This window comes from Tachyglossus aculeatus (assembly GCF_015852505.1).
Source record: "Tachyglossus aculeatus isolate mTacAcu1 chromosome 12 unlocalized genomic scaffold, mTacAcu1.pri SUPER_6_unloc_1, whole genome shotgun sequence".
Classification (NCBI taxonomy): Eukaryota; Metazoa; Chordata; class Mammalia; order Monotremata; family Tachyglossidae; genus Tachyglossus; species Tachyglossus aculeatus.
Genome location: NW_024044828.1, coordinates 12,081,239 through 12,101,011, shown reverse-complemented (window position 1 = coordinate 12,101,011; position 19,773 = coordinate 12,081,239). Strand labels below are relative to the sequence as shown.

The following is a 19,773-nucleotide window of genomic DNA, read 5'->3' as shown; positions in this document are numbered from 1 at the left end:
CACTAACATAGCCTAATCATGGTATGGTATTTATTGAGTGTTTACTGCATGCAGAGCACTGTACAGTACCAAGGAGTTGGTGTAGCTGATCCCAGCCCACAAGGATCCTACCACTAGAGGGGAAGATGGACTTGGAAATTAAATACAGACAGATCTGTACATAAGTGTTGTGGGCCTAGGGGAGGGAAGAATATCAAAAGTGCTTAAGGGGAACAGACACAAGTGCACAGATGGAACCACCCTAATTACTGACAAAGAAGGAATCTTGAGCAGATGGCATAAACACTACAATGATCCACCACTGAGTAGGCCCTTCAAACCGGGATTGGGGGGGGAACCAAAATATGAAGATTTGGCCTCAGCCTCAACCTTTCAGAAAGTACTATCGGAGTCGAAGCCGTGAAAATTGGACTAGCACTTGCATCTGATGACAGAAGCGGCGAGCCTAGTAGAAAGAGCACGGACTTTGGAATCAGAGGACCTGGGTTCTAATCCCAGCTCTGCCGCTTGTCTGCAGTGTGACCGTGGGCAAGTCGCTTCACTTCTCTGTGCCTCAGTTTCCTCCACTGTGAAATGGGGATTCAATTCCTGCTCTCCGTCCAATTTAGACTGTGATCCCCATGCAGGACCTGATTGCCTTTTATCTACCCTAGCTCAGTATCATGCTGGGCACATGATAAGGACTTAGCAAACACCACAATTGTTATTCCTAAAAGTTTTCATCCAGCAAAGAAAATATCCTTGCTTAGACATGCACATGAATTCTTCCTAAGCCTACGGAGCACTGAAGAAATGCCAGAGGACACGCAAGACACCGCCACAATCACCACCTTGAAGAAGAAAAACAATCAACTGCAATAAGACCAGTCCACAACTCGGCAAACTAGATCTGATCTTTGCAGCAGGACAGATACAAGATGAGTGCATGGAACAATATCAAGACATCACTTCTCTTTCTTCAGATCAAAAGAATTTCAAAATCATCAGCTCAGGTAACCACTAAGCAAATATATGGCAGCTCGATTAAGTTCGCCAAGACTCTTGGGCTACTTCCCGAGGATGCGGGCAATTGAGTCAGAGTTCATGGAACCCTTTCTGACTCCCCCCCATCCCCAACCACCACCACACCAGCAAGATAGTGTGGGAGGTTCAGGACTGTTCAGCCTATTCTATGCCAACACTTTCACAGATATGACTGAGAAACTGGAGGTTCATGTAGAATTCCTTTTCAACCTACTGGAAACCACTTCAAACTCCAAACAATGTGTGCATAAACAAGAGTCTTTGAGGTAGTCATCCAGGAAATACTGTGCACTCATATCCCATCTAAAAGAATGGTTGTATTCTTGCAAAACTCTGCCTTAAAAGAAGACTAGTTGGGTAGCACTCATCTGTTCCAACACCAGGTGTGTGTGCACAATCTGCTTCTTCCAGTGTCATGATGCCCTGTAACCAAACAGGCTCAAGTAGTCAGATGAATGTTTCCTAGTTCTATGACAAAGTCCTAGCAGAAATGAGTAGTGAAAACACACATTACTGTACAACTGAGGAAATGTAAATGACGGTGCTTTTGAGACCCACACGCAAGTATACACTCACACAGGAATACTAACTCTGTGCAAAGTGGGTGAAGCATAGCTTTGCAACCACAAGTTTTGGAGTGGGGAAGAAGCCATAGCTAACTCACTCTGAATTATTTCAGGGGGCCAAAAGTGGCACCCTAAGCAATAGCCCTGCTGTTTTGCACGACTGCCAGCTAACTGCGGCTGCCGTGTTCAGATCTGGTACCTGTAAAAATAATGACAATTATTACTGTGGTATTTGTTAAGTGTTTACTATGTATCAGGCACTGTACTAAGCGCTGGGGTACATATAAGCAAATAAGGTTGGACACAGTCGCTGATCCACATGGGGCTGATGGTCTTAATCCCCATTTTACAGATGAGGTAAGTGAGGCACAGAGAAATAAAGTGATTTGCCCATGGTCACACAGCAGACAAATAGAGGAGTCAGAATTAGAACCCAGGTCCTTCTGACTCCCAGGCCCACGGTCTATCCACTAAGCCATGCTGCTTTTCACAGCATGAGTAGGGTACGAGTTCTACTCACCCTCTTCTATTCTAACCCAAATATCTCTGAAATATTCAGTTATCGCTGAATGAATCAAGCCCACCAATGGATCACCAGCACCTTGTGACAAAATTAGAAACGGTTTCTGGGCCTCTTAAAATTAAATAAACAGGAAAAGAGTAGGAATAAATACCCAAGCAGAGGAGATCAGCCAAGGAAACAATTCAGTACCAAGCCAAAATTAATCAGCAAGTTCGTTTCCCTGGTTCCTAAGGAGGCTAGTATGATTACAACTACAGTCACATCTCAATTACCTAAATGCTTTTGGGCACTTCTTGGCAAATGTGCAGATAATTGGAGTGGTTTATAATGCAAAATTTATGAGATGCAGATCATGGGAATCTTAGCCAAAATTTAATATAACTGGCACCACTACATTGAATTGATGACTTCTGGAAGTCAGTTGAAAAAATATAATGTCAGAAAGAGGAGCACTTGTAAGCCTCAGGGTTCTTGAATATATTTCCAGAAGGATTTTCCTTCTCCCAAAAATCTCAATTATAGCTCATCCTAAATTTTTCCTCAGCCAAGACAAAAACTTTTCCATATCCTGAATGACTGACCTCAAAATGCCAGGTCTACAATTTAGACCACAGGGCAGCCTACAGCATTTCACTGATACAGTTATTTCCTATGCAGAAACCAGTTGCAAACCAAATAAACTAAATTTATGAACCATTCCGTGCTACCAGTATCTCACAGGAAAAATGAGATTAACAGATTGAACTAAAAACCAGAAATAACAGAGCAACTGAGCTGCAGAAATTTAAATAAAAACAGAAAAAGGAGAAAAGAAAATGCCGACCAGAAAAATGTAGATTAAATAAAAAAAGATTTCTTTAAAAGTTTATTCTCTATCATTCTGGTATTTCCCCCAAATAAAAGATCAACTAACTTCATTACTCTCAGTTCATGCAGACTTCTCTCGCTATACCATTTCCCAGTGGGATTTCATTACTGGCATATGTGAAGTAAATGTTAAGTGAAGTAGAGGCCTTCCCAGACTGAGCCCCCTTTTTCCTCCCCCCCCAACCTCCTTCCCCTCCCCACAGCACCTGTATATATGTTTGTACAGATCTATTACTCTATTTATTTTACTTGTAAATATTTACTATTCTATTTATTTTGTTAATGATGTGCATGTAGCTTTAATTCTATTTGTTCTGAGGACTTGACACCTGTCCACAGGTTTCGTTTTGTTGTCTGTCTCCCCCTTCTTGACTGTGAGCCCGCTGTTGGGTAGGGACCATCTCTATATGTTACCAACTTGTACTTCCCAAGCGCTTAGTACAGTGCTCTGCACACAGTAAGTGCTCAATAAATACTATTGAATGAATGAAAGTAAATAAAACACTTGCTTTCGTTTCTGAATAAAAGGGACTGTGAGCAAAGGCTACTGCCTTGAACAGAAAAGGTTTGAGAGAAGTAAAAAGAATGATGAACAGTATTTCAAACACTGGAGAAAAAGCATATGTGAATTCAATAAGAGTAAAAAGAACACTGATGCTTACAATAATATATTAGCCTTGGAGAAATTAAATTCTATGCAGTAAAAATTACACTCCAGAATATCTGAACTGGACTTTGTGCACTGCCCCTCCTGAAAAGATTACAGAATCACATGGTTGAAATGGACCTTGAATCCTTACTTCCTGCTTTTACATATTATTACCCCAAACAAGACTAGAGAGATAGATATGTATCTGTTCTATTGTCTATTTATTTATTTAATTGGGGGGGGGGGGTGGCGGGGAGATTCCCAAACCTTTTCTAACTACCCATTCCAGTGTTTCAAAACTCAGTCAGAAAACTATTCCAAATGTATGGACCCCTACAGAAACTTGGCCCCTAAGGAAAGCCAGCAGCTCTGCAAAATTAAGGTGGCTTCTCCCCTCAGCATGTCTGACAATTTTCAGAACTATCATGGTCTCTTCCCACTTATTCTTTAGACTGTAACCTTGCTGTGGGCAGAGATCCTGTCTGCTAAATCTGCTGTGTTTTACTCTCCCAAGTACTTAGCACAGTGCTCTGCACACAGTAAGTGCTCAATAAATACCACTGATTGACTGAGGGATTATTGAGGTTCTTCTCTGTGCAGATAGAGAGGTGCTGAGGCCAGCTGAAAATAGAGGGGATGGAAGGAAATCATGGAAAGAAAACAGAGGCGGCAAAGGAGGTGTGGCATGAAGCTGCTTCTCCCATCCCATCTAGGGACTTATCCCTCTTTTCCAACAGCCTGGCTTTTCAGACAGGAAAAAAGTGACTGTCGTCACTTCTAGATTACATTCTCGGTAGATATCAATTAAAGTAACACACTTTCTTTTGACTAGATCCAGAGGGGGCAAAGCACAGTTTTGAAAGGAATATTCACTGCCAAATCCTTTGTGACCCTCATCTGCATGGGACAAATGAAACTCTTGGTTCCAAGCCAATACATGTGAGGCTACAACTCTAAGGAACTAGAATAACAGCATCTCCTCCTGAATGACAAATAGTACGTAATGACACATAGTATGTCAGGCTTTTCTTTCCCAACGCCACCTGCCAGAACCCAGACAGGTTGGCAGCACTCACAGCCTGCACTGCACCTCAAGTGGCGGCAGCTGTCAATCTGGGAGATGGACAAGGGCATCAGAAAAACATACAGGACAACATAATCACACAGCAAAAATTCCTGGGCCACATAGGCTCAATCGAACAGCTTTCAGCCTGATTCTGTTGAACCCCACAACGAAGACTCCTGCTATTCATTCGTTCAATCATATTTATTGAGCATGTGCATCATGCAAAACACTGTACTAAGTACTTGGCAGAGTATAACAACAGACACATTCCTGCCCACAATGAGCTCACAGTCTAGAAGGGATACAAAATTCACGTCTTGTTTGATGAATGCGTACAACTTTCCTCCAACATCACATTATAGTCTAGCTAGATAAACTTGAGCTATCGGAAGAATGGGCCCTAGCTCTGCAGGGTGAAAACATGAGTTCTAGGAGCGGAAATTTTACTGAAATGAAAACTTAAAAAATGTACTTACTCATGACTGGAAGTGTCTATGTGTACAGTCCAAGTCAAGTATCAACCCAAGGTAAATTGTCCAAGAAGGTTTCCCAAAGGAATACATGACCTATTCAAAGAAATAGAAATAATATTATTTTCAAAATAGGCTACAAAACTAGTCCTAAAGTTATAAGAAATAATCATTTAAAAAGTTATTTCATTTCCTAATAAAGTGTTTGCCTTATACAGATATGAAGGAATTTTGAAATGGTGGGTTGTTTCCTCTGGTAAACAGAAGTTTCAAGTTTAATTTGTTAAATAGTCATTGTAGTAGGTCTGGGGGTGATAAGTCATATGTAATAGTTGCTTAGGGGCAATAATGCACACTAAGCATTAAATCTATATGACCGATAAACATTTTCTAGACTGTAAGAACATTCGCCTGATGTTTGTCTCCTGTTGGAAAAACTGTGTACCGAGTTTAGTTCTCTATGGAAGAAATGTGTTTTCGTACATTTATAAGGCTGTCTTTTTCTAATCAAGCAATCAATATCTGTTGAACACTGTACTAAGTGTACTAATTTATGTACAACAATCTACAACTATCTATACAACAAGATTTACACCCTTGATGAACCCCACATTAAGGAGGACTCACATTAAAGAAACTGTGGCTTGACAAATGCTATGTGTACGCACACAGTCGTTTCTTCTGCCATTACATCACATTCTCTCCAGATCAAAGTGTGTCGCCAGAAAAATTTTCCCTAATTCTAACAGCAGTCAATCCAAAACTTGTACTGAAAATATGCTTTATAGGCGAACTGAGTATGCCCTAACTCCCCAGTGCTTTATCATTCATAGAAAGACGACACTCCACCAGGTGCAAATATGGAATATCACATCTATTATCAATTTTTAATAGGCTAAACCACCAGCCGTACATGTTGCTCCACAAGATCCAATGTTTTTCATTTTTAAATATGCACTCAATTTACATTTTCAAATGTAATTACTTCTTGACACATTAAAACAACCTTATGCACTTTAATGGATGTGATAAAACCTAAAAATACACCCAAATGGCAAGCCATAAACAACAAAAAAACCCTGTTCTATTGATAAATGCAAGAATTCACTTGAGTTTTAAATATTCAAGACATTATTTGGTATCCCTCTGAATAATTTATAATGGATTTTCACGCAAGGCACAATCTCTAGTGGATTTTTGACATTAAATATTTTATTCCAAGGAGGATTCCCTGAATAGGCCACAGATTCATTACACTGGCCTTCTCTGTCAGCTTCCTCCATTCTTACATATGCAGTTGAGCAATCCTGGCAGAAATCCCAAAACCACTGCAGACTTCTGACACTATAAACTTATCTTTTAATGCTCAATTCTATCATTTCATCAACACAATCCTACTAATCCTCCCTCATCAATTCTCCCACCACAGCCTCCCCCTCTAGACCATAAGCTTGTTGTGGGCAGGGAATGTGCCTGTTTATTGATGTTTTGTTGTACCTTATTCTCCCAAGTGCTCAATAAATATGAATGAATGGATGAATGAATCTACTAATTCAGACCTTCAACTCCTTCCTGAAGCCCCTATGCACCATCCCCACACACTTCAACTCCCTTTCTAACCTTTGATGACTAAGTACATCTGATCATCACGCTACCCAAATCTAAATCTACAACCCTGAAAAATGGGGAGTAAAAGGGGTAGTGTCGTATCTCCTTGGATGAACAGGTGGCATCTTGAATTCAAAATGTCAAAAGCTAAACTCTTCATCTTCCCTTCTAAACCTTTCTTCCTAATTTTCTCACTTACTCATCAATGCAACATTATTATCCTCTCTGTCCCACAAGTCCTCAACCTCAGTATGATCTTTGACTCCTCTCTGTCACTTATTTCTCACAGTCTGTCTGGAAATTCTGCAGATTCTTCTTCCACCGGGTTCTACGGTGGGCTGGTGCCCTTTGCACCACCAATCATTAAATCAGGAGAAATCCTTCAAGATGATCCCATAAATCAATCAGATAGACTGATTTATGCAGAGTCATGCATTAAGTGCTTGGGAGAGTACAATGCAACGATAACACGAAGGGGGTAGGCACCTTCTCTGCCCACAGAGAGCTGACAGTCTAGAGGACGAACTAACAGTCTAGCAGGAAGTGGGGTCTATCATACAGAAGCGGTTTATAGCACCTCTTCTGCCGTCTGCATACTTTGAATTTCAAAGTCGCTTGATGTTTCCAACTGGGGATGGCACTGGTGAAGAGGGAGGCAGGATTTTCCTCCGCAAGCTGACCCCCAGGGCAAGGGCAGGGTGAAGAGAACTGGGCTGGGATCCCCTAGCTGGGCACAGAGCTACGGCCACCACCGCCGCTACTACCACCCTCATGACCGCCGGATTTGGGTGGAAGCCAGCAAAACCATGGGGGTGTTGGTGGAGGGGGAGGACAGGTGGTGTCAGACTATATCATGTGACTGGCAGAGGAAGGTGGTGCCATACTGGACTGTAGTTCAACCCCTTCACCTCAGGATTGGTAGAATAGGATGCCCCAGACAAATCTGTAAACCAACCAAACGCCTCTTGTGCAAATCATAACCCCGTCACGGATCCCTCCACCGTATTTCAGGGACCTTCCTCTTCAACCTCACTACTATCACCTCCTGCCTGAACTACCATAATAGCTTCCTTACTGGTCTCTCTTTCTTTCTCTGGTGTCTAACCTACAAATATAGCTACACAGCACCTTAAAACATCCTTTGGAACCTACTGACGTCCCTCCTCCAAAACCTACAGTGGCTCCCCATTTCTTCTTGCACAAAACAAAAGCTTTGGCTTCCAACCTCTTCCAGTTGTCCTCCCCTTTTACCTATCTATTCTCTTCCCCAGCTTCAACTCAGTTTCCACTCTTCACTACTTCCAAGCTAACTTCCTGGACGGACCTCGCTCATAGCTCTTGTGTCTCAGACTCACTGCTCACCTGTTCTCCCTACATGGCAATCTCCTCTTCTCTCAGCTCTGCCAATCCACATCCTAGCACCCCTTCAAACCTCTCTGAAAGTCACTTCCTCCAAGTGACATTTCGTGACTAATCCTTCACTTTCTGAAAATCACGTTCCCCACCCCCATAACACCCACCTTAGCTTTTGTGTTTCTTTAAATGCTCATATGTGTTTATCACTGAAATACTGCGTTTTTGGCAGTTTGGGTCTGCTCCCCCCACCCTTCAGCTTCCCCTCACCAACAGCTACGTAGTACAGTTCAAGCACTTAGTACAGTGCTCTGCATACAGTAAGCGCTCAATAAATACGATTGAATGAACAGCTCACTTCTGGGTCGCCCTAACCCTTGGAATTGCTCCTTTTACTCACCCCTCCCTCAGCCCCACAGCCCTTAACATGAACATCCATAATTTATCCAGATTAATGTCTGTCTCCCCCTCTTTACTGTAAACTCATTGTGGACAGGGAACATATCTACCAACTCTGTTATACTGTACTCTCCCAAGCTCTTAGTACGGTGCCCTGTACACAATACACACTCAGTAAATACAACTGATCGATTGAATTAAGCTGTAATCTCAAGAACAGTGTCAGCATCTTCCACTACTACTGAATATTCCCCAGGCACTTAACAGAGAGCACTGCACCCAGGGTGCACTCAATAAATGCTGCTTATGATGATGAAGAAGATGATAATGGTGACTATTTCAAAACTCAGATAAATTACTTAGTTCAACAAATCCTCACTGTTCCAGCAGAAATGTCAAGCTACTATAAAGTGGTAACTCAACTCAGCATTTACAAATTTGACAAGAGGGACCAAAATCTAAGAGGGAGAGACCCCGCAGCCTACTTGCTCTGATCAATTCACACCTGGATGTGTCAAGTATTAGAAGGAAGAGGAACTGCTAGTTTCCTAAAGTGCTTCAGGATCTAAGGGGCACGCCAACCTTGCCCACTACATAATGTCATTGATTGTGGAGCTTAAACGGAGGAGAAATTTATGAGTAAGAAAAAAAGGGAATCTGTGAAATGTATTCAAATGCCAACTTGCTTTGGAATTAAACCATCTGGGAAAAGGTTCATATTAAAAGTGATTCTGGCACACAAGAATTGCTCACTGAAATAGAGATCTAATTGCAAGAGATAAGAGAAAAAGATTAATATGCAAGAAATTACAGTATCACAAGGAATATTTTTGCAATCATTTACCAACAAGCAAAAAAAGTCCATGCTTGATCATGTAATCACTAGATATCATTTTCAACTGCCTTGTCTATTTTCTTTATGAATGGCTGGCAAATTAAGACATCTAAGGCAAAGGGAAACTAATCAAATATTACCAGTTAAAAACCAGTCAAAAGGATTACAATCTTCCCTCTTTTTCTTTCGACTGATGTCTGAATGAGAAAAAGAAACTGCAAGATTTAAACCTGCTGCTATTCTAGAGTTTAACTCATTCAAGAAATGAAACCCCCCCATGATGATTTCAATGGTATACTCAGCAGAAATTCTGACTTTGGAGATTATCTTCTTGGGAATCTAATTCAGTCTGGTCTCTTGGGCCTTCACAGAACTCTCAGGGTCCCAGTAGGAGTTTTTAATCCCATATTTTCTTTGATTGCCCTAAATATAGATTGGCTAATGTTGGTCGTAATTTGGGGCTATACAATCATTCATCTAAGTAGCCCCAATTTCAACATCATGAATCAAGAACTGCTGATTCTAATACAATCCCAGGTAGTAGAAATCAACTATTCCTACTCCTGAGCCAATTATTATTAATCATATTTATTAAGTACTTACTTGTGCAAGCACTGTACTAAGCACTTGACCAATCTTAATAAAGTTCCAGTGTGCCAAGTAGTTTGCCCCACAATTACACAACCTCAGGGTCAAACTCAAGGCAGATTTAAATGCACTTACAGGGAAGGAGGTTTTTCTAATAAAATGTTACTTCAGTGACCCTTCTGCTAACTTAGAAGTGAGGGCTCTTTTTGAAATCGCTTCATACTATCCCCAAGATAAATAGCCTCCCTCCTTTCATGGCATCTGTCACATCTGCCCTCTCTTAACACTGTATATGTCACATCAGAGTAGAACCCATTTAAGTCTCTTAGTATAAACTCCTTGTAAAAAATGCAAAATGTGCACTACAAGGGTGATTTCAGGCCTTGTAAATTTTAAATTTCACATCAATTTCAAACAGGATGGTTTGACCTATCATAAAGTCTTAGGCTTGACCTTTCTTGGGCTTCTTTGAACTACCACTTACCCCTGCCTTCAAAAATTTTTAATGAAACTAGGAACATAATATGCATTGACCTGATTTCCCCTGCATGGATGGACCCTGAGTGACATATTGTAAACTACCAACGCCATTATTTTTGGGTTTTTTTTTATTCTTCATGGATATAGAGAAGCCAAGTGTGGGAAGAGAATCATAAAAGGCACGCATAAAAGAGGCAACCCTAAAGCTGGTAGCAGGGATCAAAGGGCATGAGTAACCCTGCTCCCTTCTCCCAGCAAATTGTGTCTCCTGGAAGAAATTCAGAATGGTACCAGGGATGAGCACATAATTTCTCCTGCCTGGGCTCATGCACACATGGTGCCTTTCTTTTCATTTCTGGGAAACAGGTGATGTGGCAATTTTTCCATGGAGCCAGATAAGGGCAGGGAGCTGCCAGACAGACATGCGTTATGGCTACGGTGTGGTTCTCAAGCCCAAAAATCTCCAGTCACTCAATCATATTTATTGGGCGCTTACTGCGTGCAGACCACTGTTCTAAGTGCTTGGGAGAGTACAATAAAACAGGAAACAGACACATTCCCTGCCCACAACGAGCTTACAGTCTAGTCATCATTCTCTGGAGATATAGTAGGGGATTAAAATTCTGGAACTCATTAGGGAATGAACACTGAGCTTAAAATTAACGCTCATGATGGAAATTCAAAAATGAAGGGCGAGCCCCTACCTCCACTTTTGGATCTGCAAGCTAGATCTTCTAGACTTTAAGCTCCTTGTGGTTAGGGATCGTGTCTACCAACTGTAATATACTGTACTTTCCCAAGTGCTTAGTACAGTGCTCTACACACACTAAATACTCAAATACCATTGACTGACTCCAAGTAGCTCACAGGGGCACTTAGGTTAATTCACCCTCCCCTATAGGGAAAAGCAGCGTTCACAACTGCACTAAATTCTCCATAACAGAGTTTCATCATGCACTGCAAACACAATGAAGTCTAATTTACCTACGTTACTAGACATAAAGGATAAACGGATCCTAATTCCACTGGGATTAGGGATGGAGCATTTATTATTACATATAAAGTTAGTGAGCCCAACTAGAAAATCTAAGATCTAAAAGAAGATGTCTAAAACTAGGACAAAATTAAAACAAGACACACCCTCAGGGGCCCGGGACCTTCAATGTACCAATGATATATATAAAGCTTAAAATACAAAACACTGAATTAAGGGCTTGGGAGACCAACAGAAAACAACACATTCCCTATACTCAAGAAGCTTACTATCTAATGGGGCAGTCAGAAGGGAAAAAGATGATTTATATAAAGTGAAAGTAGGAGGAACAACAAAGCTATCTAATGGGGCAGTCAGATGGAAAAAAGATGATTTATATAAAGTGAAAGCAGGAGGAACAACAAAGCTGTAACAGGTAGTAGCATAAATATTGTGATTACTATTCTAACACAACTTTTTCTACTTCATTCCCAAAAGTAATTGTTTTTCTAAAGCTTGAATTAACTCCTTTCCCCTCTGGCCTCCACTTTATTCCTTGTAGATTTATTATCATTCTTTTTCTCATTCAGCTAGATGTACTATCATCATTTAAATACAGTCACTACACATTCAAATATCATGTCTTAGATTATTAAACCACTTTTATACCTAGTGGTACTGAGTAGTAAAAATCTACAGCTCTACTTCTGTACTGTCTATAACTATTTTCTGATAACACTAAGTTAAAAATACAGGGCTGGCAGGCTTTCACAGCCCTCCTGACTTTTAATATTGCTATTTCTTATAGCTCTCTCTCACTTTGCAATAATATTCTGATTTTGTAGCATGTGCAAAGTTCAACTTTGCTCAAACACTTCCCTTCTTTCAGTGTCTCAAGCTTCAGAGTATTTAATGTCCTGAATAAAGAAAATAAAGGCCACTTCAGTGGCTGTTCGTTCTCTGACATTAGAATAATGACAGATCTTGAGAGTATTAGTACAAGGTGTCATTTTGCTGAATAGAATGGAAAGTTAACACTATGGAAATTAATTACATATGTACACTTAGGGAGATTTACTTTTTTATTCTTAGTACCTATTTGTAAAGCTATTTGATCATGTACCCATACTTAATGTGTTCATTCCATTTAAGTTTTTCTGCCTATTGTTTCAATCCATTTTTGTGATCTTGGGAACACCGTAATGCACTTTAGCTAGATGCTATTTTCAAGGTTTGGCCTAATGAAAAGAACACGGGCTTGAGAGTCAGAGGACTTGGATCTAATTCTAGTTCTGGGTCTAATTCTAGTTCTATCATCTGCCTGCTGTGTAACTTTGGCTAAGTTCTCTGTGCCTCAGTTTCCTCATTTTGAAAATAGAGATTCAAGACCTGTCCTGCCTCCTAGTTGGTCTACAAGCCCCATATGGGATAGTGACTTGGACCCAATTACCTTGTACCTACCTCAATGCTTATGCAGTGCATGGAACACAGTGCTGAAACATTATTATTCTGAGCATTAACTGGAAAGGCCCTGAACACTCAACTACGTTAGTCCGACACCGGTTATATCACTAAACAACATTCAGTAAGTCTTTCCGATTTTTCAAATCCAAGTTGTCGAACACTTCCTTTAACCTTTAAGTGCTTAGCAAACACCATTAAACAAAAAAAAAAATCAAACTGTCCCTGTCTCCAGACATTCTCAAAATTCTGAAGTGATTCAGAACTTCAAGGTGCAACAGTAGGCTCACGTACTGCCAACAGTCTCAAATGAGTGAGGATGTTTCCAAAAGAAAAAGCACCGTCTAGTAGGCCTTAAAAGCAAGGTTGGCCTAGAGCAAAGAGTACAGGCCTGGGACTCAGAGGACCTGAGTTCTAATCCCAGTTCTGCCACTTGCCTGCTGTGTGACCTCAGGCATGTCACTTAACTTCTCTGTGCCTCAGTTCCCTCACCTGTAAAATAGGGATTCAATACCTGTTCTCCCTCCTACTCAGATTGAGAACCTCAACCTGATTTATCTTATATCCACCGAAGTGCTTAGTAGGCCTTAAAAGCAAATTGATTTACCCACTTTTGAATCTTGCTTATACTCAAATTCCATTCAAATTCTACCTGTTCATTTCCACAGTCCCATAAGTAATGGTTAGTGACTGTTCAGTTTTTGTTTACAAATCTCTCCCTCTCTCCCCGAGTTTCTCTCTCTACACAGAGAGAGCTTCATTATGTTGTTATGCAATAGTCCTTGCCTTTTTAGAGGAAAAAGACATTTAGCTAACTGAGGGGAAGAATTGTGAAATGACACACTTGGAGATCAGTCACAGACCCGTTTCCCAAACTAACCTGTGAGAAGACATTTCTAGTCCACAGTAACACTTGCTTCCAAGTCTTCTGAACAAGGCCAGTAATCCACTGAGGGAACTACAAGGCTCAGTATAATCCACTCCCTTCATCGCTGGCCACCTGGGCCTATGGCAACTCTCGGATTCTGGAGAGAAAAAAAAAAATCTGATATGGCTCCAGGTTCAGGCTTTCCTGGTCACTCTTGTTCTCCATAATTTGTCCGGCTTTACAACAAGGATTTTTCATTTTAGAAAATGATACCTGTTCTCCCTCCCACTTAGACTGTGACCCCCATGTGGGACAGAGACTGTACCCAACGTTACTATCTTGATTTTATCCCAGTGCTTGGTACAGTGCCTGGCACATGAGAAGCACTTAAATACTATCATTTGTTATTGTTGTTACTACTATTATTATTTTACCCATTGCATAGCCTTTAGGCTCAATCATCATACTGAATCCAGAACTCTGTTCCCTACACCTTGAAATATTTTCCCAGTATCAGGGGGGAAGAAGAAAAGAACAGGTTCACTACTTTTGCATACCAAATTAGGATTGTGTAGCCAATTTGTTCTGTCAACATGGAATTTCCTGCTAGTAAGATAATGCAATGAAATAAATTCTAATACAGTAAAGGCAAAAGGAGAAACCGCTACTTTATCAGTATTCTAACCCAAGTATGCACATATAGGAAGAGATAAGGGTTAAATTTTTCCTATGAACAGAAAGATAAGTTGTTAAAACTTGAAAAGTAGCATTTGACCAATTGCTAATGATTTTAAACTGGCTCATGTACAAATTTCTAGATATACGGCAAAATTTTAGACCATTTTACAAGGTTTAAAAATGAAAATAACTGGTCATTCTTATACACTCTAAAGTGGCAAAAGGGCAGCTTGCACTGACTAAATTTTAACGACATGAAAATGAATTAGCATGAAAAGGTGAAATTTGATCTACAGAAATAATGTATATTATGTGTGTTGTGCAAGATACTGATCTAGAAGTGAAAGTTTATTAATTGCTGAATGGGCTACAGTTAGGCTGCAAACTCAAGCTCAATAAGGGCAGGAAATGGTGTCTACCAGCTCTAGTGCACTGAACTTGACCAAACACTTGAGAGGCAGGGTGGCCTAGGGGAAAGAGTACTGGCCTGGGACTCAGAGGATCTGAATTCTAATCCCAGTTCCGCCACTTGTCTGCTGTGTGACCTCGGGCATGTCACAACTTTTCTGTGCCTCAGTTCCCTCACCTGTAAAATGAGGATTCAATACCTGTTCTCCCTCCAACTCAGACTGAGCGCCCCATTTGGGACCTGCTTTATCTTGTATCTACCCCAGCGTTTAGTACAGTGCCTGGTACATATAGGAAGCATGTAAGGAATACCACAATTATTACTATCATTATTATTACAGTACTCTGCATGCAGTCAGTGCTCAAAAATTACCACTGATTGATTGAAAACTTAAAGGCTGAGTTTTTAAAAGCCTACCCAGAATGAATCCAGCCTGACCACAGATTCTGACTCCACCATGTATCTGCTGTGTGATGTTGAGCAAGTCACTTAACTTCTCTGTGCTTCAGTTACCTCATCTGTAAAATGTAGATTAAGACTTTGAGCTCCACAGGGAAAGTGTCCAGCCTGATTAACTGCTATCTACCCCAGTACTTGGCACAGTGCCTGGCAGATAGTAAGCACTTAACAAATACCATTAAAAAAAAAGATGAAGCATGCATTAGTCAGATAGAAAGAGAAGTGCACACTGGAAGTCAGGGCTCTGGCCTAATCGCCTTCCTCAAGGACTCTTTTAAATCTTCACTCCCCTTCTTAAAAATAAAGATGGCTCCTAATCACCCTTCTTTTCCTTATTATCTTACTCCCCCTCTATACCATAACTGTTTATTCTGCTCCCACATGCCTCTCTCCCACTACTTATATGATGAGATCTTCTTGAGTTAAAAATGGGTGGGGTGCAAGACTGCCCAAGGGAATCGGACTTCCATGGGACAAAGCCATGATCCATGAATACCGAGGAGGGGAGAAAAAGGAAGGCAAGCAGGGGAGAAATTGAGAACTACGAAGACACACATACACACACACACACACACACACACACACACACACACACACACACACACACACACTCTTCTGTTATTGAGCAATAACAGGGCATCAATCTTCATACCAAATTGTACATTCCCAAAACTGATCATGAAGAACCTTCCACGTAGCCGTGGGACCCGGATTTGTAACAGGTGCCATGTCGAATCTCTCCAGGAGTTCCATCACAGCCCCAGCCATGGTGCAGGACTGTTTCTAGGGTGAAACCCCCCGTTCCCTCAAATTGCCACAAGTTTCCCAGTGACGACTTCTGGCAGAGTGGGGTCTTGTGTCACAACTGCAAACTTGAGTAACTCCACCCATAACATTTAGCGGGATACCTAGTTCTAGGAACGGCCATCTGCTTCTCAGACACGGGGATGTCCCAAGAACCTTGGGATAGCCTTCAAAACACTCTCACACTCTCCCTTCCCCAGCCCTGTACCCCCCTGGAAAAGACTTTGGTGAGGACAGGGCACGAGGAACTCTGAGGAGCCAGCCACAACCACCCACCTGATCCTCTAACTAGCCTCCTCCTGCTACTTCTGCTTTGTTCCTCACCTACCTCAGCTCCCCAGAGTTCTTGCATCTGCTGCAGCCACATCATCAAAAGTGGGGAATTTGTCTCTCCTACTGACCTTCTGAATGTAAATATGAAATACTTCTGGGAGGTCTTTAGGGAAGATGGGATATAATCCAGGGCACTGCACACAGTAAGTATGCGGTAATACCAAGGACTGGGTGACAAAAGTAACTTCCCTCTCAATCAATGGCATTTACTGAGCACGCACTGTGAGCAGAGCACTGTACAGTGCACTTGGGAGAGCACGGGACAATAAGAGTTGATAGGATCCCTGCCCTCAAGGATTTTACAATCTAGTAGGGAGAAAGACATTAAAATGAGAAACAGATAGGGGAAGCAGCGGAGTATGAGACTATGTACGTAAGTACCATGAGCATGGAGGGGTAGGGTGACTATCAAAGTGCTCAGGGACCCAACCAATACACTTTATTAAATATTATAAAATAACCTTCCATAACTCAATAGGAGGAGTTGGCATTCATCTTAAAATAAGAATAAGGTTTGGCAATAATCCAAAGACAAATAGGGTAGTGGGGCATCCTACAAAGGAACCCTAAAAATAACCAAAGATTTTCTTCAGTACTATAAGGATTAATTCTGCCATCAAACTATGCTAGGTGCACTGTCCCACGGGACATCAGTAAACAAAAGAGAACTTGGAATCAAGACCAATATTGTCCTTCGGGAGCTTGACAGTCCGTGATATCTACACTTTACAAAGAGGGCAAATCTACCTTCTCGAGCAATTTCATCATCATCACCTAGAAGTCACACTCAACATCAAATGATAAAGCAGGATCACCAACAACTGGATCCTGGAAAACAGTACATTGCATCACAGTTTCACTGGGCAGGACAAGTTAGGAAAATTAATGCCAGCAGGAAAACCATCCAGCTGCTGGATGGTAAACTGATTACTACGTTCTCTCAAGGTTTTTCTATTTTTAACAATGATTTGTTTCTCTTTTTGCAAATTGGCCCACACACGCCAGTAAACTCATATGAGTGCTCAAATAAACTCAGATACATGATCACAAAGAGTTCTAATCCCCCGCTCTGCCAATTGTGGACTGTGTAATCATGGGCAGGTCACTTAACTTCTCTGTGACTCAGTTACCTCATCTGTAAAATGTGGATTAAGACTGGGAGCCCTATATAGGACATGGACTGTGCCCAACCCGATTTTCTTGTACCGACCCCAGCAATTACTACAGTACCTGGCACACGGTAAGCACATAAATACCTTTAAAGAGAAAAAAAAAAACACCCACAAGTAAGCTAATGCATGCACAAATATGTTCACATACAGCCACAGATACATATGTATTCTCTCAAAAAAAAAAAAAAAACAACCCACCAACACATGCGCTTGGGAGTCCCACTGGAGCCAGAATGGATGGAGCCTTAACACCTCTATCTGTGATACCCACGAGGAAAGAAAATCGTAGGGATTGAGCAGAGAAGATTTTGGAGGGAATGCTGTCCTACCTGAGGACTTGGCATGTTCTGACCTATAACTCAAGATAACATTCCTCATTTTCCATCGGGCATGACTGTCAACTATTCATTAACATCCACATGGTAGAAGCCGGATCTGGACCTTCTTACTCATCTGGTCGTTTCCCTGAGTTCGATCGGGAGGCTGTCATCACACACTTTTATTTTAAGGTGAAGTCCAACTCACTTTTTTCTACTTGGTTTTGCGGATTTGTTGAACTTTGATTAGAGTCATTAAACACATATAATGAAATGCTTTGAGCTTGTCAGGGGGAAAATACCGTAAAGACCCCGAGATCATATAGTAGCTTTCTTTAAACACTTTCTATCAATCAGTGGGACTGACCAGTAACTACAGAGTGCAGAGCGCTGTATTGAACCCTTGGGAGAATATACCAGAAGTCAAATGCACCATTTCCTATCCTCGAGAGGTTCACTTGATAAACTGAGGGAGCCAAGCAGACACATTTTAAAACAGTGGGAGCAGGAGGGAGGGCAAAGTTATAACAAGTATCAACACAACTACATCTGGAAGAAGAACCTCAACTGATTCTACATACACATACCGCCTCAGTTTCCTCAACTGTAAAATGGAGATTAAATACCTGTTCTCCCTCCTACTTTGACTGTGAGCCTCATGTGGGACAGGGACTGTGTCCAACCTGATCGACTTTTATCTACCCCAGCTCTTAGAATGGTGACTGACACATAGTAGGAGCTTAACAAATACGACCATAATACTAATGCACCCCAAAGTGCTGAGTACTGATACGTACGGGTGACTATTGGATCTAAGTAATTTGGGAGTGTTGTGACTAATCCAGGAAGGCTTCTTGGAGAAGGAAGGATTTTAGAAGGGCTCTGATGATGAGGATGGCTGGGGGCTGGTGGACTTGAGGTGGGACGGAGGGAGTTGCAGGTAGGGCAACGGCATAAATGTAAATACTTTACTTGTATCATTTTACAGATGAAGTCACCTATGGGTTGAGTGACTTGCCCAGTGACTCAGCAACAGAGCAATGAATAGAACTCACAGTCCAGTGTTGGCGCATTTTTTTTTCTAAATAGCTATGTAACTATTTATTTAGATAAGACTTCTAGGAAAAAACAATGTCCCAAGGAAGCCACAAGCAAATACAAGAAAAGCATTGATTATAAGAGAAGCAATATGAATAAAGAAAATAAAGATTCCACCATTATTGATTTGAGAAGAGGCATCCTAACAATTTTTTTTAAATCTATTTTACACTGGTTCTAATGGGCACTCCTTAAAGAAAAGATTTAGCATCATTTCTAGATGATGGGAATAACGTTTCCAAAATCGATGGCAAAATAAACTAATCTCATACTTTTCATAAAACTCTGCAGTTATTTTAGTTGAGATCAGTTTTACGGTTTTTCACACAGAGGCCCAGGTTACTTGAAAGTCGGTTACCAAAGGAAGATCAGACTGTATAGTACTAGGATTCAACAGGACTTTTCTTTACATGATCCATACCTGATGTAATTCTGATTTAGCTGTGTTTTGCAATTCATATTCCAAATGAGGTCACGTTTACAGTCTCCAGGTATGTTTTAGTACTTTCTGACTTATTTTTGTTCACTTGATCATAATCCAAGATCTGCTTCCTTCAAAAGAGAGAGCCAATAAAGGGTGCTTTACTTTAAAGCCCTTTACATAAAGGGTGCTTTTATTGTGCGTCCAAAAATAGACATTAAAAATACACGGAACAGAGTTACGCGTGATTCATTTTCTTTTAACTTACTATGACAGAACTCAGAAAAAAAACTTGTTCGCCCTTTCACAATTCACCAATGGAGATGAAGTATTAGAAAGATGTAGTGAGAGGC

At 41.0% G+C, this 19,773-nt stretch overlaps 1 protein-coding gene across 1 annotated transcript in view; it reads right to left on the bottom strand.

The window, feature by feature from the left end:
• Window positions 1-19,551, bottom strand: part of USP6NL (USP6 N-terminal like) — a 136,599-nt gene extending 117,048 nt beyond the window's left edge. The window contains exons 1-3 of the mRNA XM_038741023.1: window positions 19,421-19,551; window positions 13,742-13,886; window positions 5,171-5,260 (exon numbers count right to left, since the gene is read on the bottom strand). Coding sequence (XP_038596951.1) covers window positions 5,171-5,174 — 4 coding nt within the window. The 5' untranslated portion in view covers window positions 5,175-5,260; window positions 13,742-13,886; window positions 19,421-19,551. The remainder of the gene's footprint in view (window positions 1-5,170; window positions 5,261-13,741; window positions 13,887-19,420) is intronic.
• Window positions 19,552-19,773: the final 222 nt, after the last annotated feature.